The sequence below is a fragment of the Callithrix jacchus genome, chromosome 4 (genome assembly GCF_049354715.1).
Source record: "Callithrix jacchus isolate 240 chromosome 4, calJac240_pri, whole genome shotgun sequence".
Classification (NCBI taxonomy): Eukaryota; Metazoa; Chordata; class Mammalia; order Primates; family Cebidae; genus Callithrix; species Callithrix jacchus.
Genome location: NC_133505.1, coordinates 2,858,591 through 2,880,005, shown reverse-complemented (window position 1 = coordinate 2,880,005; position 21,415 = coordinate 2,858,591). Strand labels below are relative to the sequence as shown.

General features: G+C 42.4%; 1 protein-coding gene and 1 pseudogene across 2 annotated transcripts; both read right to left on the bottom strand.

The window, feature by feature from the left end:
• Nucleotides 1–6,620: 6,620 nt before the first annotated feature.
• On the bottom strand, nucleotides 6,621–7,347 carry LOC144581987 (large ribosomal subunit protein uL23 pseudogene; annotated as a pseudogene).
• A 3,676-nt stretch (nucleotides 7,348–11,023) lies between these two features.
• ZKSCAN4 (zinc finger with KRAB and SCAN domains 4) lies at nucleotides 11,024–21,094 on the bottom strand. Of its 2 annotated transcripts, none has more exons than XM_017970822.4 (5): nucleotides 20,366–21,094; nucleotides 18,857–19,004; nucleotides 17,238–17,320; nucleotides 16,171–16,294; nucleotides 11,024–15,197 (listed from the first exon to the last, which is right to left on the bottom strand). In XM_017970822.4, the coding sequence occupies exons 2-5, from the start codon at nucleotides 18,960–18,962 to the stop codon at nucleotides 14,335–14,337; spliced, it is 1,176 nt and encodes a 391-aa protein (XP_017826311.2). In that variant the 5' UTR covers nucleotides 18,963–19,004; nucleotides 20,366–21,094; the 3' UTR covers nucleotides 11,024–14,334. The 2 variants fall into 2 exon arrangements, with proteins under 2 accessions (XP_017826311.2, XP_008992012.3); XM_008993764.5 differs by having other exon boundaries at nucleotides 20,379–21,094.
• Between the last annotated feature and the right edge of the window lie 321 nt (nucleotides 21,095–21,415).

Sequence of the window (21,415 nt, the reverse complement as noted above, 5' to 3'; positions counted from 1 at the left end):
TGATGACTGTGAGCCATTAGCAGCCAGTGCTCAAGATAATGAGGAATCGGGTGCACTGACCTTCCTGGCAAGTGGAGAACGGGTGCGCTGACTTGGTGACATGCCAGTGGAGAACGGGTGCGCTGACTTGGTGACATGCCAGTGGAGAACGGGTGCGCTGACTTGGTGACATGCCAGTGGAGAACGGGTGCGCTGACTTGGTGACATGCCAGTGGAGAACGGGTGCGCTGACTTGGTGACATGCCAGTGGAGAACGGGTGCGCTGACTTGGTGACATGACACCACTGGCATCTATCAGCACACTGACCTTCTCAGGCCCCAGTTTCTTCACCTATCCTCCTATTTGCAGAATTGTTTTTGAAAAACAGCAGATAGCAATTACAGTCCTATAAATTACAAGGATATATTCTAAGAAATGTGCTGTTGTGTGATTTTGTCACTGTGCGAGCATCATAGAATGTACTCACACAACCTAGATGGTACACCCTACTACACACCAGGGCTAGATGGTATAGTCTGTTGCCCCTAGGCATGCTTCTGAGCTGAATACAGTAGACATTTGTAGCATAGTGCTGTATTTGTGTGTCTAAACATAGAAAAATATGGTAAAAGTGCAGCATAAAAGATAGAAATCGTACAGGACACTTACCATGAATGCAGTTTGCAGGACTGGAAGTTGCTCAGGGTGACTCAGTGAGTGAAGAGTGAATGTGAAGACGTTATACTACTGTAGACTTGATAAACTCTGTATACTTTGACTACATCACGTTTATTTATTTTATTTTATTTTTTTGAGATGGAGTTTCTCTCTTGTTACCCAGGCTGGAGTGCAATGGCGGGATCTCGGCTCACCGCAACCTCCACCTCCTGGGTTCAGGCAATTCTCCTGCCTAAGCTGCCCGAGTAGCTGGGACTACAGGCCCGCACCACCATGCGCAACTAATTTTTGTGTTTACTAGTAGAGACAGGGTTCCACCATGTTGACCAGGATGGTCTTGATCTCTTGACCTCGTGATTCACCCGCCTTGGCCTCCCAAAGTGCTAGGATTATAGGCGTGAGCCACTGCGCCCGGCCTCAGTTTATTTTTAAAGTGTTTGCTGATACCATCACTACAAACACATGAATAATGCATTGCACTAAGCTATTACATAGCTACAATGTCACTAGGTGACTGAAACATCATTATGTGGCACATGACTATATGAAAGAACAATGAATCTATAAAATGCTGCATAGAGCAAAGAAAAGGAGATATTACCAAATTTGCATATGATATGCCAAAGCACAGGGGTATCTGACATACTGGTGAGTTTTTTTTTTTTTGAGACGGAGTTTCGCTCTTGTTGACCAGGCTGGAGTGCAATGGCGCGATCTCGGCTCACCGCAACCTCCGCCTCCTGGGTTCAGGCACTTCTCCTGCCTCAGCCTCCTGAGTAGCTGGGATTACAGGCACGCACCACCATGTCCCGCTAATTTTTGTATCTTTAGTAGAGACAGGGTTTCACCATGTTGACCAGGATGGTCTCGATCTCTTGACTTCGTGATCCACCCGCCTCAGCCTCCCAAAGTGCTGGGATTAAGGCGTGAGCCACCGCGCCCGGCCCCCATACTGGTGAGTTTTAATTAAAGTTTTTGTGAGACTTTTTCTTTTGCCTCATTTTTTTGTAAAAGTGTATTACACACTACTGATACGGGTTTTAAAAGTAAATGAAAGTTAAAAAGTAAAGGCTTCTGTGTTGAATGAATTTCTCCATTTTTCATATATATTTTTACCCAAATTAGTCATCTCATTATATGTAAATTCCATTTGTTCTGCAATAGTCTCTGGACTCATCCATCTAAATGTTCTTTGATTCTAACGTCTTTCCTTCCCTGCTCTTCCCACCCAACCTCACTACCTCTATTCTGCTCTCAAAACAGCTCCCTCGATTGTTTCTTTAACTCTGTTTGAGAACTAACATTGAATTTTAAAAATAATATTGTTGAGAATAAGAACTTTTATTTCTTTCCTTGCTTATTTCCCTTTCTTGTCTTGATGTACTGGCCGATCTCTCCTGGACATACTAATATGTTGAGTAGAAATCATACTAATAGTCCCTCCTGATTTTGAATGGATTCATCTCATGGTTCATATCATATTTGCTGTAGTTTCTGATAATTATCCTCCATAATATTAAGAACATTGCCATTTAGTCCTCATTTACTAAAAGTCTTTGTCACAAATGGATATTGAATATTATCAAATAATGTTTCTGCATATGGGAAAATGATACCATAATTTTTCCTCCTTTGATCTTAATTTGGTGAATCAACAGACTTTATTTTAGAATATCAGTTTTTCAAGTTTGTTAATTGTATTCAATTTTTTTTGTTTGCTCTATTTTTTTTTTTTTTTGGAGACAGAGAGAGTCACCCAGGCTGGAATGACGCAGTGGCACTATCTGAGTTCACTGCAACTTCTGCCTCCTGAGTTCAAGTGATACTTGTGCCTCAGTCTCCTGAGTGGCTGGGATTACAGGCTTGTGCCACCACACCCAGCTAATTTTTGTATTTTTACTAGAGTTTGGGTTTTCTCATATTTGCCAGGTTGATCTCAAACTCGTGGCCTCAGGTGATCCACCTGCCTTGGCCTCCCAAAGTGCTGGGATTACAGATGGGAGCCACTCCACCTGACCTGATGTATTGATTATTGGGAGAGGTGTGTTAAGAGTTTGCTGTGGGGAAAGACTTGTCAGTTTCTCCCTGTATTATGTTAATTTTGCTTTGTATATTCTAAGGTTACAAGTTTAGGTATATAGAAGTTCAGGAATTGCATGTCTTCTTGAGGAATTATTCCTTTAATCATGATGTTTTTTATCTCTAACAATACTCGCGTGGTCTGGTATTAATGTAACTAGGCCAAAATCTTTTAGAGTATATTACCCTAGTATCTCTTTCTCATCCCTTTGAGCAAAGATAGATAGATAGATAGATAGATAGATAGATAGATAGATATTGACATGGAGTCTCACTTTGTCGCCCAGGCTGGAGTGCAGTGGTGCGATCTTGGCTCACTGTAACCTCCACCTCCCTGGTTCAAGCAATTCCCTGCCTCAGCCTCCTGAGTAGATGGGTTTACAGGTACGTGCCACCACACTCGGCTAATTTTTTTATACTTTTAGTAGAGACACGGTTTCACCAGGTAGGCCAGACTGATCTCCAACTCCTGACCTCAGGCAATCCGCCTGCCTCGGCCTCCCAAAGTGCTGTGATTACAGGCGGAAGCCACCACGCCTGGCCTGCATTTTAAAACATGATTTCCTTTGGACATCAATTGCACAGAATCGTATTATTTATATTCCTTTATGTGATTCATAACACCCTGACGTACTGGCCCATGTATTAGTCTGTTCTCTCGTTGCTCTAAAGAAATAGCTGAGACGAGGTAATTTATAAATAAAAGGGGTTTAGCTGGCTCATAGTTCTGTAGCCTGTACAGGAAGCACAATGCTGGCTCTGCTTGGCTTGGGGAGACCTCAGGAAGTTTACAATTGCGGCAGAAGGAGAAAAGAAGTAGACATGTCACATACCAGAGCAGATGCAACAGAGAGAGGGGAAGATGCCGCACACTTCAAACAGCCCAATCTCATGAGAACTCATGATTGCAAGGACAGTGCCAAGGGGGACGGTGCCAACCATTCATGAGAAACCCACCCTCATGATCCAGTCACCCCTCACTAGGGCATGGGATTACAATCTGACATGAGATTTCATGGGGACACAGATTCAAACCACATTTGATTATTACTTTGTTAATTTAGGTAGTTATTTTTAATAACTAAGTTAGCCGTCTTTAACCTACCATTCAAAACGAAAGACCCGCAAAACCACATATTTAATCATTTGATGCTCCTCATTTCAGCCACCTGACTTACACCGACTGAGGGAACGTCATCCTGAATCCCAATTTCATCATTTCTTGCTTTCCTTTTTTATATATAATTTTATTACATATATATGCATTCCTAAACAGTACATGTTTTATTTTAATTGATTGTAATATCCTTTTACAATATTTTTATGTCCAAATCTTTTAGCCATGGATCAATTTCATCTATAGATATTTGTCAGGATTATTGATTTATTTCTACCATCTGATTTTGTCATTTTATTTTATTTATTTATTTATTTTGAGACGGAGTTTTGCTCTTGTTACCCAGGCTGGAGTGCAATGGCACGATCTCGGCTCACCGCAACCTCCGCCTCCTGGGTTCAGGCAATTCTCCTGCCTCAGCCTCCTGAGTAGCTGGGATTACAGGCATGCGCCACCATGCCCAGCTAATTTTTTGTATTTTTAATAGAGACGGGGTTTCACCATGTTGACCAGGATGGTCTCGATCTCTTGACCTCGTGATCCATCCACCTCGGCCTCCCAAAGTGCTGGGATTATAGGTGTGAGCCACCGCACCTGGCTGTCATTCTATTTTTTAAATTATCTTTCCTTGATTTTTTTTGTTAGTGCCTGTCTTGTGTTGATTAATTTATATTGTCTTCTTTTCCCCCATTTACATGTTTGAAAACTATACATTTATACATGGACATAAAATCTCCATATGCCCACCTGACTTGTGAGATTATGAAGCTAATCTTTTCCCCACCTTTCTGCATACTATACAAAATTTGGGATGCCTCCTATCAACCTTATCCAATATTATATAACATTGTTTAATATTTTATTTCTACTTGTTTTTAAGCTTTCCTTCCAAAGTTATCATTGTTGTTATTGTTGTTATTATTGGATTTTTATCATCAATGATTAACTAGATTTCCATGTATACATTTTAACAAATTGGTTTTACTCACTGGGGCTTTCTTGAATATTCGTTTTTCTTCTCACTGAAGCACATGTTTCAGTGGTTTGTTTAGGTACTGAAGATTCTCTCAGAATCTCTCTCAGAATTCTAAGAAACATGTTTGATTTAACCCTCACCCCTGAATAGTAGTTTCCATGTGTCTGCAGTAAGTTAGAGAGCCCTTATTAACTCGGTCTGCTCAGAAGGTGACACTTGTATTCTTCAACACTTTAAGTATTATTTTTAGACTTTTATTTTAGGGTTAGGGGTATATGCACAGGTTTGTTAAATAGATAAATTGCATGTTACAGGGATTTGGTGTACATATCATTTTGTCACCCAAGTGATCATTGTAGTACCCGATAGGTAGTTTTTTCATTTCCCCCGCTTCCCACCCTCCATCCTCAATTAGGCTCCAGTGTCTGTTGTTCCCTTTTTGGTGTATCTATGTGTACTCAATGTTTAGCTTCAATTTAGAAGTGAGAACATGCAGTATTTGGTTTTCTGTTCCTGCATTCGTTTGCTTAGGATATGGCGTTCAGCTCTCTCTAAGTTGCTGCAAAGGACATGATCTTTTTTATGATTCTTTTTTATGGCTGCATAGTATTCCATGGCATATATAGGTATCATATTTTCTTTATCGAGTCTATAATTAATGGGCATTTAGGTTGATTCCATATCCTTGTTTCAATACTTTAAATATTTTAAAGCCCTATTTTCCAGCATGTAGTAAGAAGGATACTAATTTCATTTATTTGTAAGTAATCTCTTTATTTCTCTTGAACCCCACTTCTGTCTTTTTAAATATTTTTTTCTCTTGCCTGAAGCTTTATTACAATGAATCTAGGTTTGTTTTTTATTTGTTTTTTTTAACATGTTCCAGACTTAATATGCTTCTTCCAACTTGAAATTTATTTTATGTCAGTTCTGACAATTGTCAGACAGTATCTCTTTCAAAATTCTCTTTAAGGATGTAATTTCTCCTGGTGCTCCTGTTACATATCTAAATTAGTTTCTTTAATACTGTCTTCCAAATATCTTCATCTCTTTCTTGTGTTTTGTCTTTATCTCTCTGTAATAAATGTCTTTGGACCAATCTCACAGTTAACTAATTCTATATTAACTATATTTAATATGTTGTTTAACATAGGAGCTTTTCATTTCAGTACTTGTGTATTTCATTTCTTAATGCTCTATTCGGTTCCTTTCCAAATCTGTCTGTTCTTTTCACTTTATATTCTAGTCTTCCATTATGGTTTCTAGACCTCTAAAAAAATCTTTAAATGGGCTAAACATATTTTATAGTTTCATTTAGATTATAACATTATCTGAAGTTGTTGAGAGGCCAACTCTTGTTTATTTCTACTGATCCTTCTTCAAGGGTAAATGCTTCCTCCTGTGGTTTGTAATTTTCCATCATATACTCATTTTCTTTCTTTCTTTTTCTTTTTTTTTTTTTTGTCCTTGTCCTTTATTGGGCATGGGGAGAGGGAAGCAGACAGACCGGTTGGACATAGTAGATGGGTGTGTGAGGACAAAATGCTACTCGAAAGCCAGCCAACCCACACTCCCCTGAAATGGATGCTAACGTGCTTCAAACTCTCGGCACTGGTTTCACACACAGCCTCTTTGAGGGATGAAAGGGGTTCTTGTAAAGCTTTGTGTTACCCTCAACCATGGAGGCAAGCTCTGAGTTCTGGTTTTCCTAGGACACTAACACTAGTCACAAAGATATCTGGAGTGATCAGTGGCAGGGTGAGTTTCAAAAAGGTTAAGGAGAACAGGAGTCTTGCCCAAGCAGTGGGCAAGTTACAACAGTTCCTGTGTATAGCCTCCAATCCAAGCAGAAATTGACAGAGAGGCATATATATGGTGAAAAGATATACATATATTTAGAATTAGCCAGCTGGACTGTTTAGATGATCCCAATTTTGTTGGCAACATCCAAAGCATCGTAATCAGGAGCCAGTCGAACATAAGCCTTCTCTCCATCAGGCAGAATCAGGGTGCTGACCTTGGCCACATCCATGTCATAGAGCTTCTTCACAGCCTGTTTGATCTGGTGCTTGTTGGCTTTAATATCCACAATGAACACAAGTGTTGTCTTCCACCTTTTTCATGGCAGACTCAGTGGTCAGCGGAAACTCGATGATAGCATCATGGTCAAGCTTGTTTCTCCTGGGGGCGCTCTTCGGAGGATTCTGGGCTGCCTCCGGAGTCGCGGTGTCTTGGGCCGCCGGAAGGTGGGTGACGTGCGGATCTTCTTTTTCCTGTGGCTGTGGATACCTCTTACCACTGCCTTCTTGGCCTTAAAAGCCTTTGCTTTGGCTTCGGCTTTTGGAGGGGCAGGAGCTTCCTTCTTCACTTTCGGCGGCATCTTGTGAAAAGGGCCATATACTCATTTTCAAGAGGAATTTTTTTTCTTTTGGTAGTCCACTGTATCCTAAATTATGGAAGTGTCATTCCAAAGTTATTTTGCATTACTTCTGCTAAATAATCTAAGGGTTTCATAGACTCCAGGCTACACATGTTAATTTTTAAACTTTTGGGTTCTTACCAAATGTAGGTACTGTGAATTCTGACTACTTTCCTACCTCCCGACCCCCTCCTCTTAAAGACTTCAATGTCTAAAAATTCTAGACGAAAATCAAGGCAATGCCATTCAATACATAGGCACGGGCAAAGATTTCATGACAAAGATGCCAAAAGCAATTGCCACAAAAGCAAAAATTGACAAATGGGATCTAATTAAGGAGCTTCCACACAGCAAAAGAAACTATCATCAGAGTGAACAGACCGTCTACAGAATGGGAGGAAATTTTGCAATCTATCCATCTGACAAAGTCTAATATCCAGTGTCTACAAGGAACTCAAACAAATTTACAGTAAAAAAGCAAAAAGCCCCATTAAAAAGTGATCAGAGGACACGAACAGAACTTCTAAAAAGAAGACATTCATGTGGCTCCACATGACTGATCATGAGAGAAATGCAAAGGAAGACCACAGTGAGATACCAACCCACTCCAGTCAGAATGGTGACTGTGAAAAAGTCCAGAAACAACAGGTGCTGCCGAAGTCGTAGAGACAAAGGAATGCTTTTACACTGTTGGTGGGAGAGGAAATTAGTTCAGCCATTGTGGAAGACATCACCGTGGTGATTACTCTGAGATCTAGAGGCCAAAATACTATTTGACCCAGCAATCCCATTACTGGATATATACCCAAAGGAATATAAATAATTTTTTATAAAGATATATGCACATATATGTTCATTGCAGTACTATTCACAATAGTAAGACATGAAATCAACCCAAATGCCCATCAATGATAGACTGGATAAAGAAAATGTGGTACATATACACCATGGAATACTATGCAGTCATAAAAAGGAACAAGATCGTGTCCTTTTCAGGGTCATGGATGGAGCTGGAAGTCATTATCCTCAGTGAACTCTTGCAGGAACAGAAAACCAAACACCACATGTTCTCACTTATAAATGGGAGCTAAATGATGAGAACACATGGACACACTGGGGAGAATAACAGACATTTGGGGCCTTTTGGTGTGGGAGGTGGTTAGGGAGAGGGAGAGCATCAGGAAGAATAGCTGGTGGATGCTTGGCTTAATACCTGGGTAACGGGTTGATCTGTGCAGCAAACCACCATGTCACATGTTTACCTATGTAGCCAACCTGCATTTCCTGCACATGTACCCCGAAACTTAAAAGTTGAAGGGGAAAAAAAGGGTTGCTAGTACCGTGTTCTCTAGTTACTTAGAATACTGAGCCTGCCCATAGTCTGTGAACAAATAACAAATATAGTCTAACAAACATTTATTAAGCACCTACTGTTTGGCAGACGTGGTGTATCTTAGGGTATGCACAAATGCCCCTGCCTTTTTGGAGTTTATCTTTCAGGCTGGGGTAGTCAGATAGTGAACCATTAGGAGGTGGTAAAATGATACTTAAAACACCCCAGCAGGCTAAGGAGAGGATCAGGCATGCCACTTTGTGAAGGGCAGGTTGCACATCCAATAAGGTGGCCGAATTAGGTTTTATGGAAGGAATGGCATTTGAGTGGAGGCTTAAAAGAGGTTAGGAAGTTGGCCAAGTAAATCATTCTAGGAAGAGTTAGTAGCTAGAGCAGAGACCATGAATGGGTGTTTGCCTGTGTGTTCAAGAAACAACAAAGAGGTCAGTGTGGTTGGAACAGTGATTGAGGTGAAGAGGGTTAGAACAGGTCACAGGGCTGGGCACAGAAATTCACACCTGTAATCCCAGCACTTTGGGAGGCCAAGGTGGGTGGATCACTTGAGGTCAGGAGTTCAAGACCAGCCTGGCCAACATTGTGAAACCGTGTCTCTACTAAAAATACAAGAATTAGCCAGATGTGGTGGCACATGCCAGTAATCCTAGCTACTCAGGAGACTGAGGCAGGAAAATTTCTTGAACTCAGGAGGCATTGTTTGCTGTGAGCAAAGATCACATCACTGTACTCCAGCCTGGGTGACAAAGTGAGACCCCTGCCTCAAAAAAAAAAAAAAAAAAAAAGGTTGAGATAAGAGGTCAGAGAAGAGAAGTAATGCGAAGCCAGACTGTGCAGAGCCTTGCCTACATCTGAAAGGGCTTAGGCTGTCGATTTTGGAGAAGATGGAGACCACTGCAGGGTTTTGAGTGCAAGAACGATGTGTGTGATCCCACTTAGATCATGCAAGGATTTTTAAAAGGTTACTCTGACTGCTACATTGAGAAGAGACCATGGGGAGACTCATTTGTAGGCTCCATAGTAATAATCATGGGAGAGCAAATGTGGCTCAGACCAGGATGGTAGCAATGAAGGTTCTGAGAAATTATCAGCTTCTGAATCTGCCTTAAAAGTAAGCCACAAATCCAAACCTGGCAGGTAAAAATAGAGAGTAGCTCTCAAGCTCTTCCAGGGCACAGGCAATATCTTGTTCATCTTTATTTCCTTAGTGCCTGAACACAGACATGATGTAAGCAATTGGGGGTTGTTGAATGAATAGTTAGGAATACATAACTGCTTTAGAAATACGGAAAAACTAGTATTTCTGGAAGCAGATATGCAAATATTTTGGCTGTGAAGGAATTTTGATTTACTTAAATAATATAAAAGGAAAAGTTGAGTCAGCCAATTTCCACATTCACTGATCTAAGAGGAACTCTTTTAGGTGCTGAGGTTACAATGAAAAGCCAGTCATGTATCTTGTGTATCTCTTGTATCCCTCATATCTCTCAGCCCCTCAGCGGGTGTTCTCTACCCTGTGCTATTGGTGGGTCTGTAAGGCTACAAACTCCATTTCCCAGGCTCCCAGTGCTTATGGGCAGAACTGGTGGGAGAGAATAAAAGGGAGAAAATCATTAAAGGTTCTAATGCTTTAGTTAATCCTGGAAATGACAGTTGTTTTCTGACAGTTTGGAAATTGTGCAATCCACGATCTATTTAATAATTCGCTCAGAGGAAAGGAATAGTCATATGGTTTATTACTTGTATACAAATAAGTTACATTAGGATTGCTTTCCTGGATCCCTGAAAACCTTGAAGTACCCACTTTAGAAATGGCAATTAAAAACAGGAATTTGAAAAAGCATGCAGAGGATTTTGGATAATATTCCAATACAACAAAATACACAGAATAGGTAGGAATATACCTCAATGTTCAACCATTAATTGGGAGAGGAGACCAGGAAATCTTGCTGTATTCAAATTCCAGGGTCATAGGTGGACATTGAAAATAGAAGGGGACTGCAAATGCCAGAAACCAAGTGAGAAATCTGAGTAAATACAACAATGAAAGGATATTTCTATAATAAGGGAACGTGATACGTTTTATAAAGTTCACAAGAAAGTAGTCATGGAGAGTAGTCATCTTGAAAAATTTCTGTCACAGCAACTCCCTTTGAAATGTACAAAATAGATACTACTTATGCAAAGCTGACTGAAAAATAGCTTTATCATTTGAATCTGTCAGACCCAATTTTGACTGTCATGAGGAAAAACCAAAGATGGACTAAAGCAGGTGTTCAGAGAAGATCAATGGAGTTTACTTAGTGGGTAAAGTTCTTATGAGTAATGAAGGAAACGGTACCATAGATGTTTGGGAAACTACTAGAAGGTAATTATTAGAAGGTAACTTGGGAGATTATTAGAAGAAGACCAATGCTGTCAAATAGTTACAGGACTTTTAAAATATAGTCTTTTTATTAAGCAGTTATAATTCCATCACATGGAGGTTTCCATTAACAAAGTGCTCAATCTCCACTTCTCTCAGCAACATTGTCAGGGTTTTTACACAGCACTTCTTGTTTGTATCAGCGGATCCTTGGAATCCTGTGAGGTATGTCGGCCTTTTTCCTTTTTTTTTTCACTAAAGGAAGAGACAGAAAAACTCTTTTGCAGAATTACATATATCTTTGCCAAAATTAAGAACATATCCAAGAGCACTATTCATCAAAAACTTTTGTCATTGTAACCATTCATTTTATTAAAGTAGAAAAAAAAATGCTATAACCAGTTCCTACCCAGGCAAAGGGAGAAAAAAGAAAATAGAGGATTTCTACACTGCTTCGGTTACAGAAAGGAAAGAGAATGGCAGACTAGTCACCACCAACATTCCTACAAACAATTTAAGAAAGCATGAAAAGTGGGATGTTATTATGCTTTATATACTGCTTATATCTTAACTAAGCCGTTTATTTTACTGGATCTAATTTCATTGGAAAATAACTTTTTTGGCCATCCTTTTCAGTAGGCTACAGATAAACCCATTTTATAATTCACCTATTTATAAACACATACCTTTGTTTTAAATAAAGTGGGGTATCTAAAAGACTGTAAACAAAATGATTTTCTTATTTGAAATTATATACCAGATAAAGTTTCCTACATAATATTTTGATTACAAAATATCAGTGGCTCCCCCGTGATTACTGAATAAAATTTGAAGTTTTTGCTCTGGCACTGAAGACCCCTGCAGTGTACCTATCTCTTCCAACTTGCTTTATTTACTAAATTTGACAACGTTGTGAGTCTTTTTAGCTTTCTAACACGTCACCCTGTGCATGTAATAATAACAGCTTCCACACCTGAAGCATCCTTTTCCTCCTCTGAACTTCCACAAGCCTCATTTTATACTCATAAGGCATTTATCACTGCAAGTCTTACCAACCTGATTGTACTTAAGGCCTAAGCTCAAGTGTGTGTGGGTGTGTGCGTGTGTGTACATACACACACTCACACACACGCACACACACAGGCGTTATTTCATCTCATCTGGCATAGCAGACACTGAAAAGTATTTTTCTACGGTAGTTTCCTCCTCTACAGAGAAGACTTAGGCTTGGAGGCACAGGAGTGGAAGGAGGCACAGTGGTCCTTAGTTAATCTTAGAAGCTGTATTTGTGTAATGCTTTCCGGGTTATAAAAAGCTTTCACATGTATCTCTTCATGTAACGTCAGAAACAAATGTAACAGAAAAGTGAATAGAGTTGTCTCTAATGAGTTTAAATTGTGTAAGATCAGAGGTATTAGCAAATAGTGAGAAAAATTAAAAATGAAAGGAGAGAAAAGGAAATGGCTAGCTTTGTGGAAATAACATAGGGTTGATTTAAAAAATTTTTAAAGGCTAGAAAAGATTGAGTAGAGAAAGTCTACAGAGCTTTGGAAAGCTAAAGAAGTTTTCAGTTAGATTGAAAAGGAGCCAGTGAAGGCAAGAAAAGATTATAGGAATTAATAAAGGGAGAGCGGTATGGTTTTGAAAGTCTCTGGCCAGTCTGTGGTATTTCAGAGCAGGAATCCGGAAAGGGTAATTGAGAATAGACAAGAACACCAGGCTGATGACCGAGTGAAATGTAGCCAGGGATTTCGTCAGAAGCAGAGTCCATTCACGACAGTCCGGCAGTGCTGGAAGACGCTAGTAGGCACTTGAGCACTTCAGAAATCAGTCTTTTAAGCACGCAGGTGATTTGGGGGAAAACAAAAAATATCAAAAAATTCTTATTCCTTGTGAGTAACTCAGCATTGAGTCTTGACATCACATATGGACACCCTGGATATTATACAGTCCTTTTCATCAGATACCTAGGATCCTCAATGTGTTTCTGAATGGATACGTTTTCTTTCTTTTCTTAACTTTTTGAGACAGAGTCTCAGTCACTCTGTCACCAGCCTGGAGGGCAGTGGCACGATCTCGGCTCACTGCAATCTCCACCTCCCAGGTTCAAGTGATTCTCCTACCAAGTAGCAGGAATTACAGGCATGTGCCACCATGCCTGGCTAATTTTTGTATTTTTTGTGGAGATGGGGTTTCACCGTATTGATCATGCTGTCTCAAACTTCTGACTTCATGTCATCCACCCGCCTTAGTCTCCCCTAGGCATGAGCAATGGCACCTGGCCTGAAGAGATACATTTTCTCCTACCACTCACATGTGAGTTTCTATCTTCATAAGCTGCCTCTGACCTGGTCTTCCTACCCCAACTGACAGGGCACTTTTGAAACCATGATTAATAATCATAAATATTTGGTATGCATCTTCTGACCTGGAGAAAGTTTAAGCTTAGCTGGCATAAGTCTCGATGCACAGTCAGGTATAAGTTGGGGAAGAGGGACACAGATGACATCTCAGCACTTAGGCCCAAGATAATGAAACGGTCAGAAACAAGATGGTAAGTGTTACAGAATGTGTTCAAAATTCATAATCATTTTGATCTAACTTGGTAAGTTGATTTTTATTGACCTGAATGTGAAAGAGTTCCCCCTAAACACTAGCAAAATTAACATAGGCTAAAGAGTGGAGTTCTGTGGAACCGCCTCACATGTCTTAATGACAAAGAAGCTGTTTAAGGCGTTCTTCCCATCTGTACTATCATGGTGAAGAAATATGGATTCCCCACCCCAATTCTGAAAACAGTACATATGTGGCAACAAATACACTAGATTGACCCAGAATCTAGAACTTCAGAGAACAGTACATAAACACAAGGGGCGTAAGTTAGAAATTTTTCAGAAATCTAGACAACACAAGATTTTCACAGCTACAAAGGTCATTTTACTGGTACATTTAATAAATGTATATTAGCACCTATATACAAGGCACAATGGGGAGTAAAAGACCTCATGGATCTGAACAAGCTGTGAAAGATTCATTAGAGGCAAAATAAATGGTCAGAGCAGTAGCCCCCCAGATCAGGGCCATCCAAGCAGATGTCATAAAGTGCTGGCTGAGGGCCGTTAGCCAGTCCAGAAGGCCATTTAAATCCACTGGGTGAGTCTACAACTTCCAGACGACTCTCTATGGCCTCCTATCAAATGACTTCTTCCAGTCACTTTACAGAATGTGGGCGCGAACTCATCATGTCAACCAGACCACATTTTCCAATACCTGATGATGTGCATGCTAAACAACTTCTGTAAGCATGAAGGGCTCCAGGGCGGCCTCCGTTCAAAGACAAATGAGCACCAATGTTGGCCTGAATACCGTGGGTCACTGGGAAAGAATTTTTTTCCCTACATGGCTTCTCTGATGTTGAACAAGGTATGAAGTTCGAGTGAAACCTTTTCCACATGTGTCACACTGATAGGGTTTCTCACCAGTGTGGATTTTTTGATGTTCAATAAGACTTCGATTCCGTGTGAAACTTCTGTCACATTCATTACATTTATAAGACACGGGAGCCTCAACATTTTCCCACTGGCTTTCTGTCCTACCCTGACCTTCCCAGGACATTCTACGCTCAGGATTCTGAAAATTTTTATCACCATGAATCCTCTGATGTCTCAGGAGATGTGAGTTCCGCCTAAAGGCTTTGCCGCACATATTGCACTGATAAGGCTTCTCCCCAGTGTGGATTTTGTGATGTTCAAGGAGGCTGCAGCTCTGACTGAAAGCCTTTCCACAGTCATCACACTCGTAGGGCTTCTCCCCAGTGTGGGTTCTCTGGTGTTTGATAAGGTTTGAGCTGTGACTGAAGACCTTACCACATTCTTCACACTCATATGGCTTCTCACCAGTGTGGACTCTCTGATGAATGACGAGGGCAGAGCTCCCAATGAAGGTCTTCCCACAGTCTTCACATTCATAGGGCTTCTCACCAGTGTGGATTCTCCTGTGTTTAGTCAGGCCTGAACTTTGAGCAAAACTCTTTCCACATTCATGGCAGATGTGCCGCCTCCCTCCTGTGGCATTTTTCTGCTTCCTTTGTAACCTGCCCTCCTGTTCAGCAGCTTCTGCACATGTAGGAATCTGGACAATGTCTTCACTCAGGTGGCACGATATCTTCCCATGCTCCTTTTCTGGAAGCTCCTCGGCTGGAGGCAAGTCCCTGCTCTGAGTCTGTATTTCACCACCTAAAACAACAAATGGCCGGCAACTGTGGGCTACGCCCTGCCATGGGAGGAAAGCTCTGTGATTAGTACCAGGGAGGCAGAAATGACCGAGGTCTACAAATGCCCGGGATGAGGATTTAAGTGCTAGAATAAGGATGGGAACAAAAGGCAAGAGCCGAGTGCTGGGGAGGAGGGAGACCTGAGAATGGGAATGGGGCCATTGGAGGCGCACAAATAGGGAGTGGAGGGAAAGTGGTGAGAACCCAGGACTGTGCGGGGGACATAGGTGGTGGTTCTAAGCTCCATGAATGGCAAGGCAGGGCCATGCACCTAGGATTAGATTTTGAAAAGGCTGAGCAGAAGGCGATAGTAACAGGGCAAGTGGAAGGATTTCTGAAGCATCTGTAAAAATGGCAAAAGTGAAGACTAGAAATTGGTAACAGATCAATGACACAGGCCATCGTCTCTTTGACCCCGGCAGAGGCAAAGTTCCCAAACAGAACTGGCATTGGTGCTAGGAGTTCTGAGTTAGAGGCCTCACTGTGCCACCAATAAGCTATGGGGTCTCAAACAAGTGAGGTAATCTACACCTCTGCACCCTCGCCCCTAAGGTCAGGGTCTGTAGTTGATGTCTAAGGTTGCTTCTCGCTCTCCCATTCTGAAACCACGGCCCATTTTCTGAAGAGGTCCCCAGCTTTCCTCTTCAGTCAGGGACAGGAACAAGAGGACATCTGCATTTACTGATCCTCTCCTATGAGCCAGACCTGTACTAGAATTGTGTCAACTTCATCCCACTTATCCTAAATAGAACACTGGCATGGCAGAGGGGAACTCAAGTCAGGAGTAAGGAGCTAGTAGTCAGTAACAGGTTTTCAGAAATGGTGATTCTGAATCCAAACATAATGGGACTCAACAGCTTCTAACAGCCCAGTAGGTTCTAATACACAAAGAACGCCAAGAAATCTTATGAGAAATTAGTGTCCTTCAGTCTTACCAAGGGAGACCAGGCTGCCATGGTTCTCCTGCTTTTCATCTCTGTAGAGGTTCACCTGAGATGAATCCAGCTGTGTCCACCCAGGAGAGAGGGCCAGGGCCACATCTTCCATTTTCAGCAACCCCTAAAACAACAGGTACTCATAACTAGCTCTTCGTGCCCAAAATTACCCCCAAAGCAAAGAATGAACATCCCCTTTAAAGAGGCTCCTTAAAAAAGAGCATGTGTGGCACACCTACACCAATTTATCTCTAACAAGATCTTTATCCAGAAAACCTGCGAAACGAAAGAAATCTTACACACAGTTTAGGATAAGTACTTTCATATAAATATCTAAACAGCCCAGAAGACTGACAGGTTTCGAAAACAAGGGTCAATGTAGCAAAAGAACTATGTCCAAATTTTTCCAAAGATTTGCAGAATGCTTTGGCAAGTGAGGGTAGGGGTTCATTTACGTTAGTAGTTTAAAAAATACATGAAATCTAGGACTGAAGTGAGAAAATTAGTGGGGAGAAAAGAATAATAGCCTCAAACAAGGGGATCTTCAAGCAGGACATGAAAGGCTGAGTAGTAAATTGAAATCTAGGTTAAAAAAGAGTGTGCATATTGTAATATAAATAACTTTAGACTAAGAGGCTGTGCCTTATCGGACCTTCCAAGTAAAAGTTCTTTGAGGGCAAGGGCCAGGCCTTTATATCCCCATCAACAGCACAGCTTGTTTTACTTTAAACAGCTAAACAGAATGACCATCCCAATAAAACCTTCAGTTTGCATTTGCTGAACTGCCCTTGTTGAAGAAGAAAGATCACATTGAGGAAGAGGCATGTAGTAGGAAAGGTCTGAGAAGCACAAAGAACACTCCAAGGTTGCTGTGAAACAGGAAAATCTTGGCTGGGCACCAATGAAGGAAGACAACAATATGCAACTTTGGGATAGATGAGAAAACTCAAATCCATGTAGACCTAGGATAGGGGTGGGGTAGGACTGGAGAGGGAAGAACCTAATGCAGAGCCCAACATTAGTAAAAAGGGTGGGGTGCTGGGGGAGGGAGAGGAGCTCCAGCTCACCTGGGGCCCTGGAGTGAGCCTGGAAGCTACCATTGCATCTTCTCTGCAGTGCCCTCCCTGGGCAAGCCCAGGAACCTGGAGAACTAAGAAGGAAAGAAGCTCTGGGTGAGAACTACCCTAGTATTCAGCCTCCCTGCCTTGCAAAATCCAACTTAAATAACTGGGGTAGTAAGCTCTTGCCAATAAGTTTATATAGAATGTGTTCCTTTCAAAAATGCTTGATTCCCACCAGCTCCAGTCCTAGGGCCGAAAGAAATCTGGCGTGCTCTGCAGATACACAAAAACCAGGTGTAGAATCCTTGGTAGGAGTAGTGAAATGAAAACAACATAACAAAGCTTTCCATTTGAAGACCTTTGGATTTTGAATTTTGCTAGGAAATGGGGAGTAAAGAGGATTTTTCTGTTTTTGTTTTTGTTTTGTTTTGGTTAAAATGTCTTTAGTAGATATCAGGATGCTTTCTACTTCAGGTTGGAAAAACTAGGAGGAGGCCAGGCACAGTGGCTCATGCCTGTAATCCCAGCACTTTGTGGGGTTGAGACAGGTGGATTGCCTGAGTTCTGGAGCTCAAGACCATCCTGGGCAACCTGGAGAAACCCATCTAAACCAAAATTACAAAAAATTAGTTGGGTGTGGTGACATGGGCCTGTGGTCACAGCTACTCAGGAGGCTGAGGTGGGAGGATTGCTTGACCTTGACAGACAGGTTGCAGTGAGCCAAAGTCACACTGGGTGACACTCCAGCTCACACTCCAGCCTGGGTCACACTCCAGCCTGGGTGACAGAGTGAGAACCCCGTCTCAAAAAAAAAAAAAAAAAAGAAAAACTAGGAGGAGTCAGAAAACGCTGGGTCTATACATGAGGAAATGGAAGACTGCTTAAATAGAACTTGCTCAGTCTCAAAAGAGTAGAAGAAACCTTAGGTTTCCCCACAATAAGTCAGTTTGCAAGGGGCAGAAACAAGTTGGTTTAGGCCGGGATCTCTGCTGAGAAATAAAGATTGCGTGTTGGATGGCATGTCCAAGTGTTGTATGTCTTAGGAATCTGCCCACATGTTCACAGCAGATGAGGAACAGCATGGAACACACAGCTGCTCCCTATTAAGTGATACTAGCTCCGTTCTAGTTACAGCTTTTACAGGGTTTAGAGTTATCTTCTTCCACCTGCAGTAGTTTTATTACCTCTGGAATGTTCTGGCTGGCTTTACAAATTCTGCCTTATTTTCTTCATAGCACTTACCAATATCTACAATTGTATTATTAATTTATTTGCTGTCCTCCCTGCTAGAATGTAAACCCATCAAAGCAAGAATTCTGTCTTATTGTTGGCTTCTCCCCAGTGCCTTCCACACTGGCTACCATAGACAAGGCCTCCCTAAATATATCTTTAATGAATGGAGGTCACCATGTTGTTTAATTTTAAAGAAATCAGGTTTACTGTGTCCTAGTTTGGTTAGGAAGGTTTTGCACCATTGTTTGAAATTTCTCATTTAGTCTCAGTCTTAAAATACAGTCTCTCAGTCATGAGCATATAAAGTAACTGTAAATGGATCTTTTAGGTGATCTTTAAATGAAATTGGATGAAGTCTCTAGAATTCATACAACCCAGAAAAGAATACTCACCTCGGTCTTGTAAGGGCTGGGATCCCAGAGATTCATGCTTGAACAGAGCCTTCATTGGCTGGCATTGGCTACTCTGAGACCTTTGCGTTTGTGTCAATAGTGCCATCTTGCAACAGAGCAGTTCTTGCCCCTGGTGACCAACTGGAACCTAGAAGTCATTAGTTTTAGTTATCTACCCAACATTTCTGTTACGCTTTCCATGTGCTTTCTATTTTCTAGGCACTGTTTCTCCAAGCCTTATGATATTAACACAATTAATATAGATAACAACCCTATGAGCTATTATTCTGGATTTTTGCGATAATTTGCTGAAGATGGAGACGTGGCCCTAATCCTCTCTCCTGCGTGGACAGCGTTTAAGCAGCTTGCCCATGTCACCCTGCTAGTAAGTAGCAATGCTAGGATGGGAGCTCAGACAGAATGACTCCAGACTCCATGTTCTTACCATTACTCTAGGCTCCCTCATTATATACATCTGTGTGTTTGCGAAAACCCTTTGGACACTGGTGCTGAATTCTCAAAGAATACTAACATATTTTCTAATCTGAAAAATGAGGATAATAATTTCTACTTTATGGGGTTTTGGAAACCCATAAATAAGATCACAGTACGTGAAATCACCTAACACAGGGCCTGGCACATAGTTATGTCCTCATTTAAAGCAAGTTTCCTTCCAGACAATTATAGTTAAATTACAGTTTTCAAGTTACTGTCTCACATTTTCCCACGTCCTTTATAAAGAATGAAGCTGAGAGACTTGCAGTGACTTCCCACTGTTACAGGACTCGGGTGCAACAGACCCAAGTCAAGAACCTTGGCATCCAGCTCTCCAGTTAGAAGGCTCTGGCCACACAGGTCCTCTGAGGTGTGTGCACAGGGACACAGGATGATGCAAAGAAGAAACCAGCTCATAAAACAGGGAGGAAGATGGGCACAGAAATCGGCCCACTTTATGCCAGAGGTTCATAACCAGTGGTCCATGGATTTTGTCCCAAGTGGTCCATGAACTTAGATGGGACAAAAACTCATCTTATTGTTACTGGTCTTTATGAGAGAGTTAGCATTTCCTTCAGTTACGAATGGGAGCAACAACTCAAGGTACCGTAAGCAACACCCAGGACTTTGTCACCAATAGAACCTGCACATGTTTTCCCATCACGTTACAACCAGGCAAATACACGTTTATCACCGTTTTGAAATTGCCAGTTAGAATCCCGTCCCTAGGTCACGTATTTAATGCAGTAATAACAAACCGCGCATATGACTTTAATACAAATTTAACTCTTTGCTAACTGTATGTCAATATGGTTGCGCTCTTTTGTAATCCTGCATAGTTTCTTTGTGTGTTTAAAACTCTAATTCTGAGAGGGAGTCCAGGGACTCCGCCTTACTGCCAAGGAGGTTGGCGGTACAAAAAGAGATGGAGAACTCCCGGATCTTAAGGGGATGCCCCTCACTCCGATCTTGAGATGTCAGGAGGAAACGCACCACAGCGCTGAGATACTAAACCTGGTCTTTCTACCTGCGGCGCCGGCTCCTCCAGCTGCCTCTCCAAATACTCCAGCAGCAGCACCACCTCCTCCCCGCTCTCTGGATGCTGCTCCCGCACCCAGCTCTGCACGTTCCCCGGCAGGATGGTCAGGAACTGCTCCAGCACCAGCAGCTCCAGGATCTGCTCCTTGCTGTGCATCTCAGGCTGCAGCCACTGTCTGCAGAGCTCTCGGAGCCGGCTCAGCGCCTCGCGGGGGCCCGCAGCCTCCGGGAAGCGGAAGCCTCGGAAGTGCTGGCGGGAGCGCTCGGGGCCCCCAGCAGGGCTGCCGGGTGCGCTCAGCTCCACCGTCAAGGCGGAGGCTTCCTCCTCCTCCACCTTCACGGTCAGGAGCCCCGTCTTGTCCGCTGCAGACGGGGCGTCTCTAGCCATCCCGACCCTCGGCAGTAGCCACGTCTCACGCCAGTGGCGACCTGTGTATCTTCAGAGGATTCTGGAACGGTGGTAAATCGCCCAGTAAAACCGCATGTGAAACCCTCCTCTCATGCCCGGGGGCCCGGGACACCCCCGAGGCGCAGCTGCACAGATCTCTCCTGCAGCCCGTGCGTCTGGGGGGCGTCCTCTGCACCCCACTGTGAATCCCACAGTAAGTATCCCAGAGGATGTCTTCGGGGGTGGAAGTGATCACTCTCCAGACGCGGGAGAGAAGTTGACGCTGGGGCACAGGAAGCCTCGGTGGGAACCAAGGCGACTTCCTGGGCTCTCTAGGAAGCTCCTCTCGGTGGTTGTCTCCGAATTAACCCATTAGCTACCCTGTCCCTACCTCCACACAAGGGAAGGCAGTTAAGGGAAAGAGAAGGAAAAGGATGACAGACTCTGGATCATAACAAATAGGATTGATTCTTTAAATCCAGGAAGGATGCCGCTGTGGCTCATGTTTCTTTCCTATGTAAAGCTTGCCTAAGCAGCTGGCATAAAATTGACACTAAAATTCAGCTGGAAAGTGGGGGTTTCCCAGAGCCCTGAGAACTCTGGCGGGAGGAACTTTGCAGCAGAACACAGGACCAGGC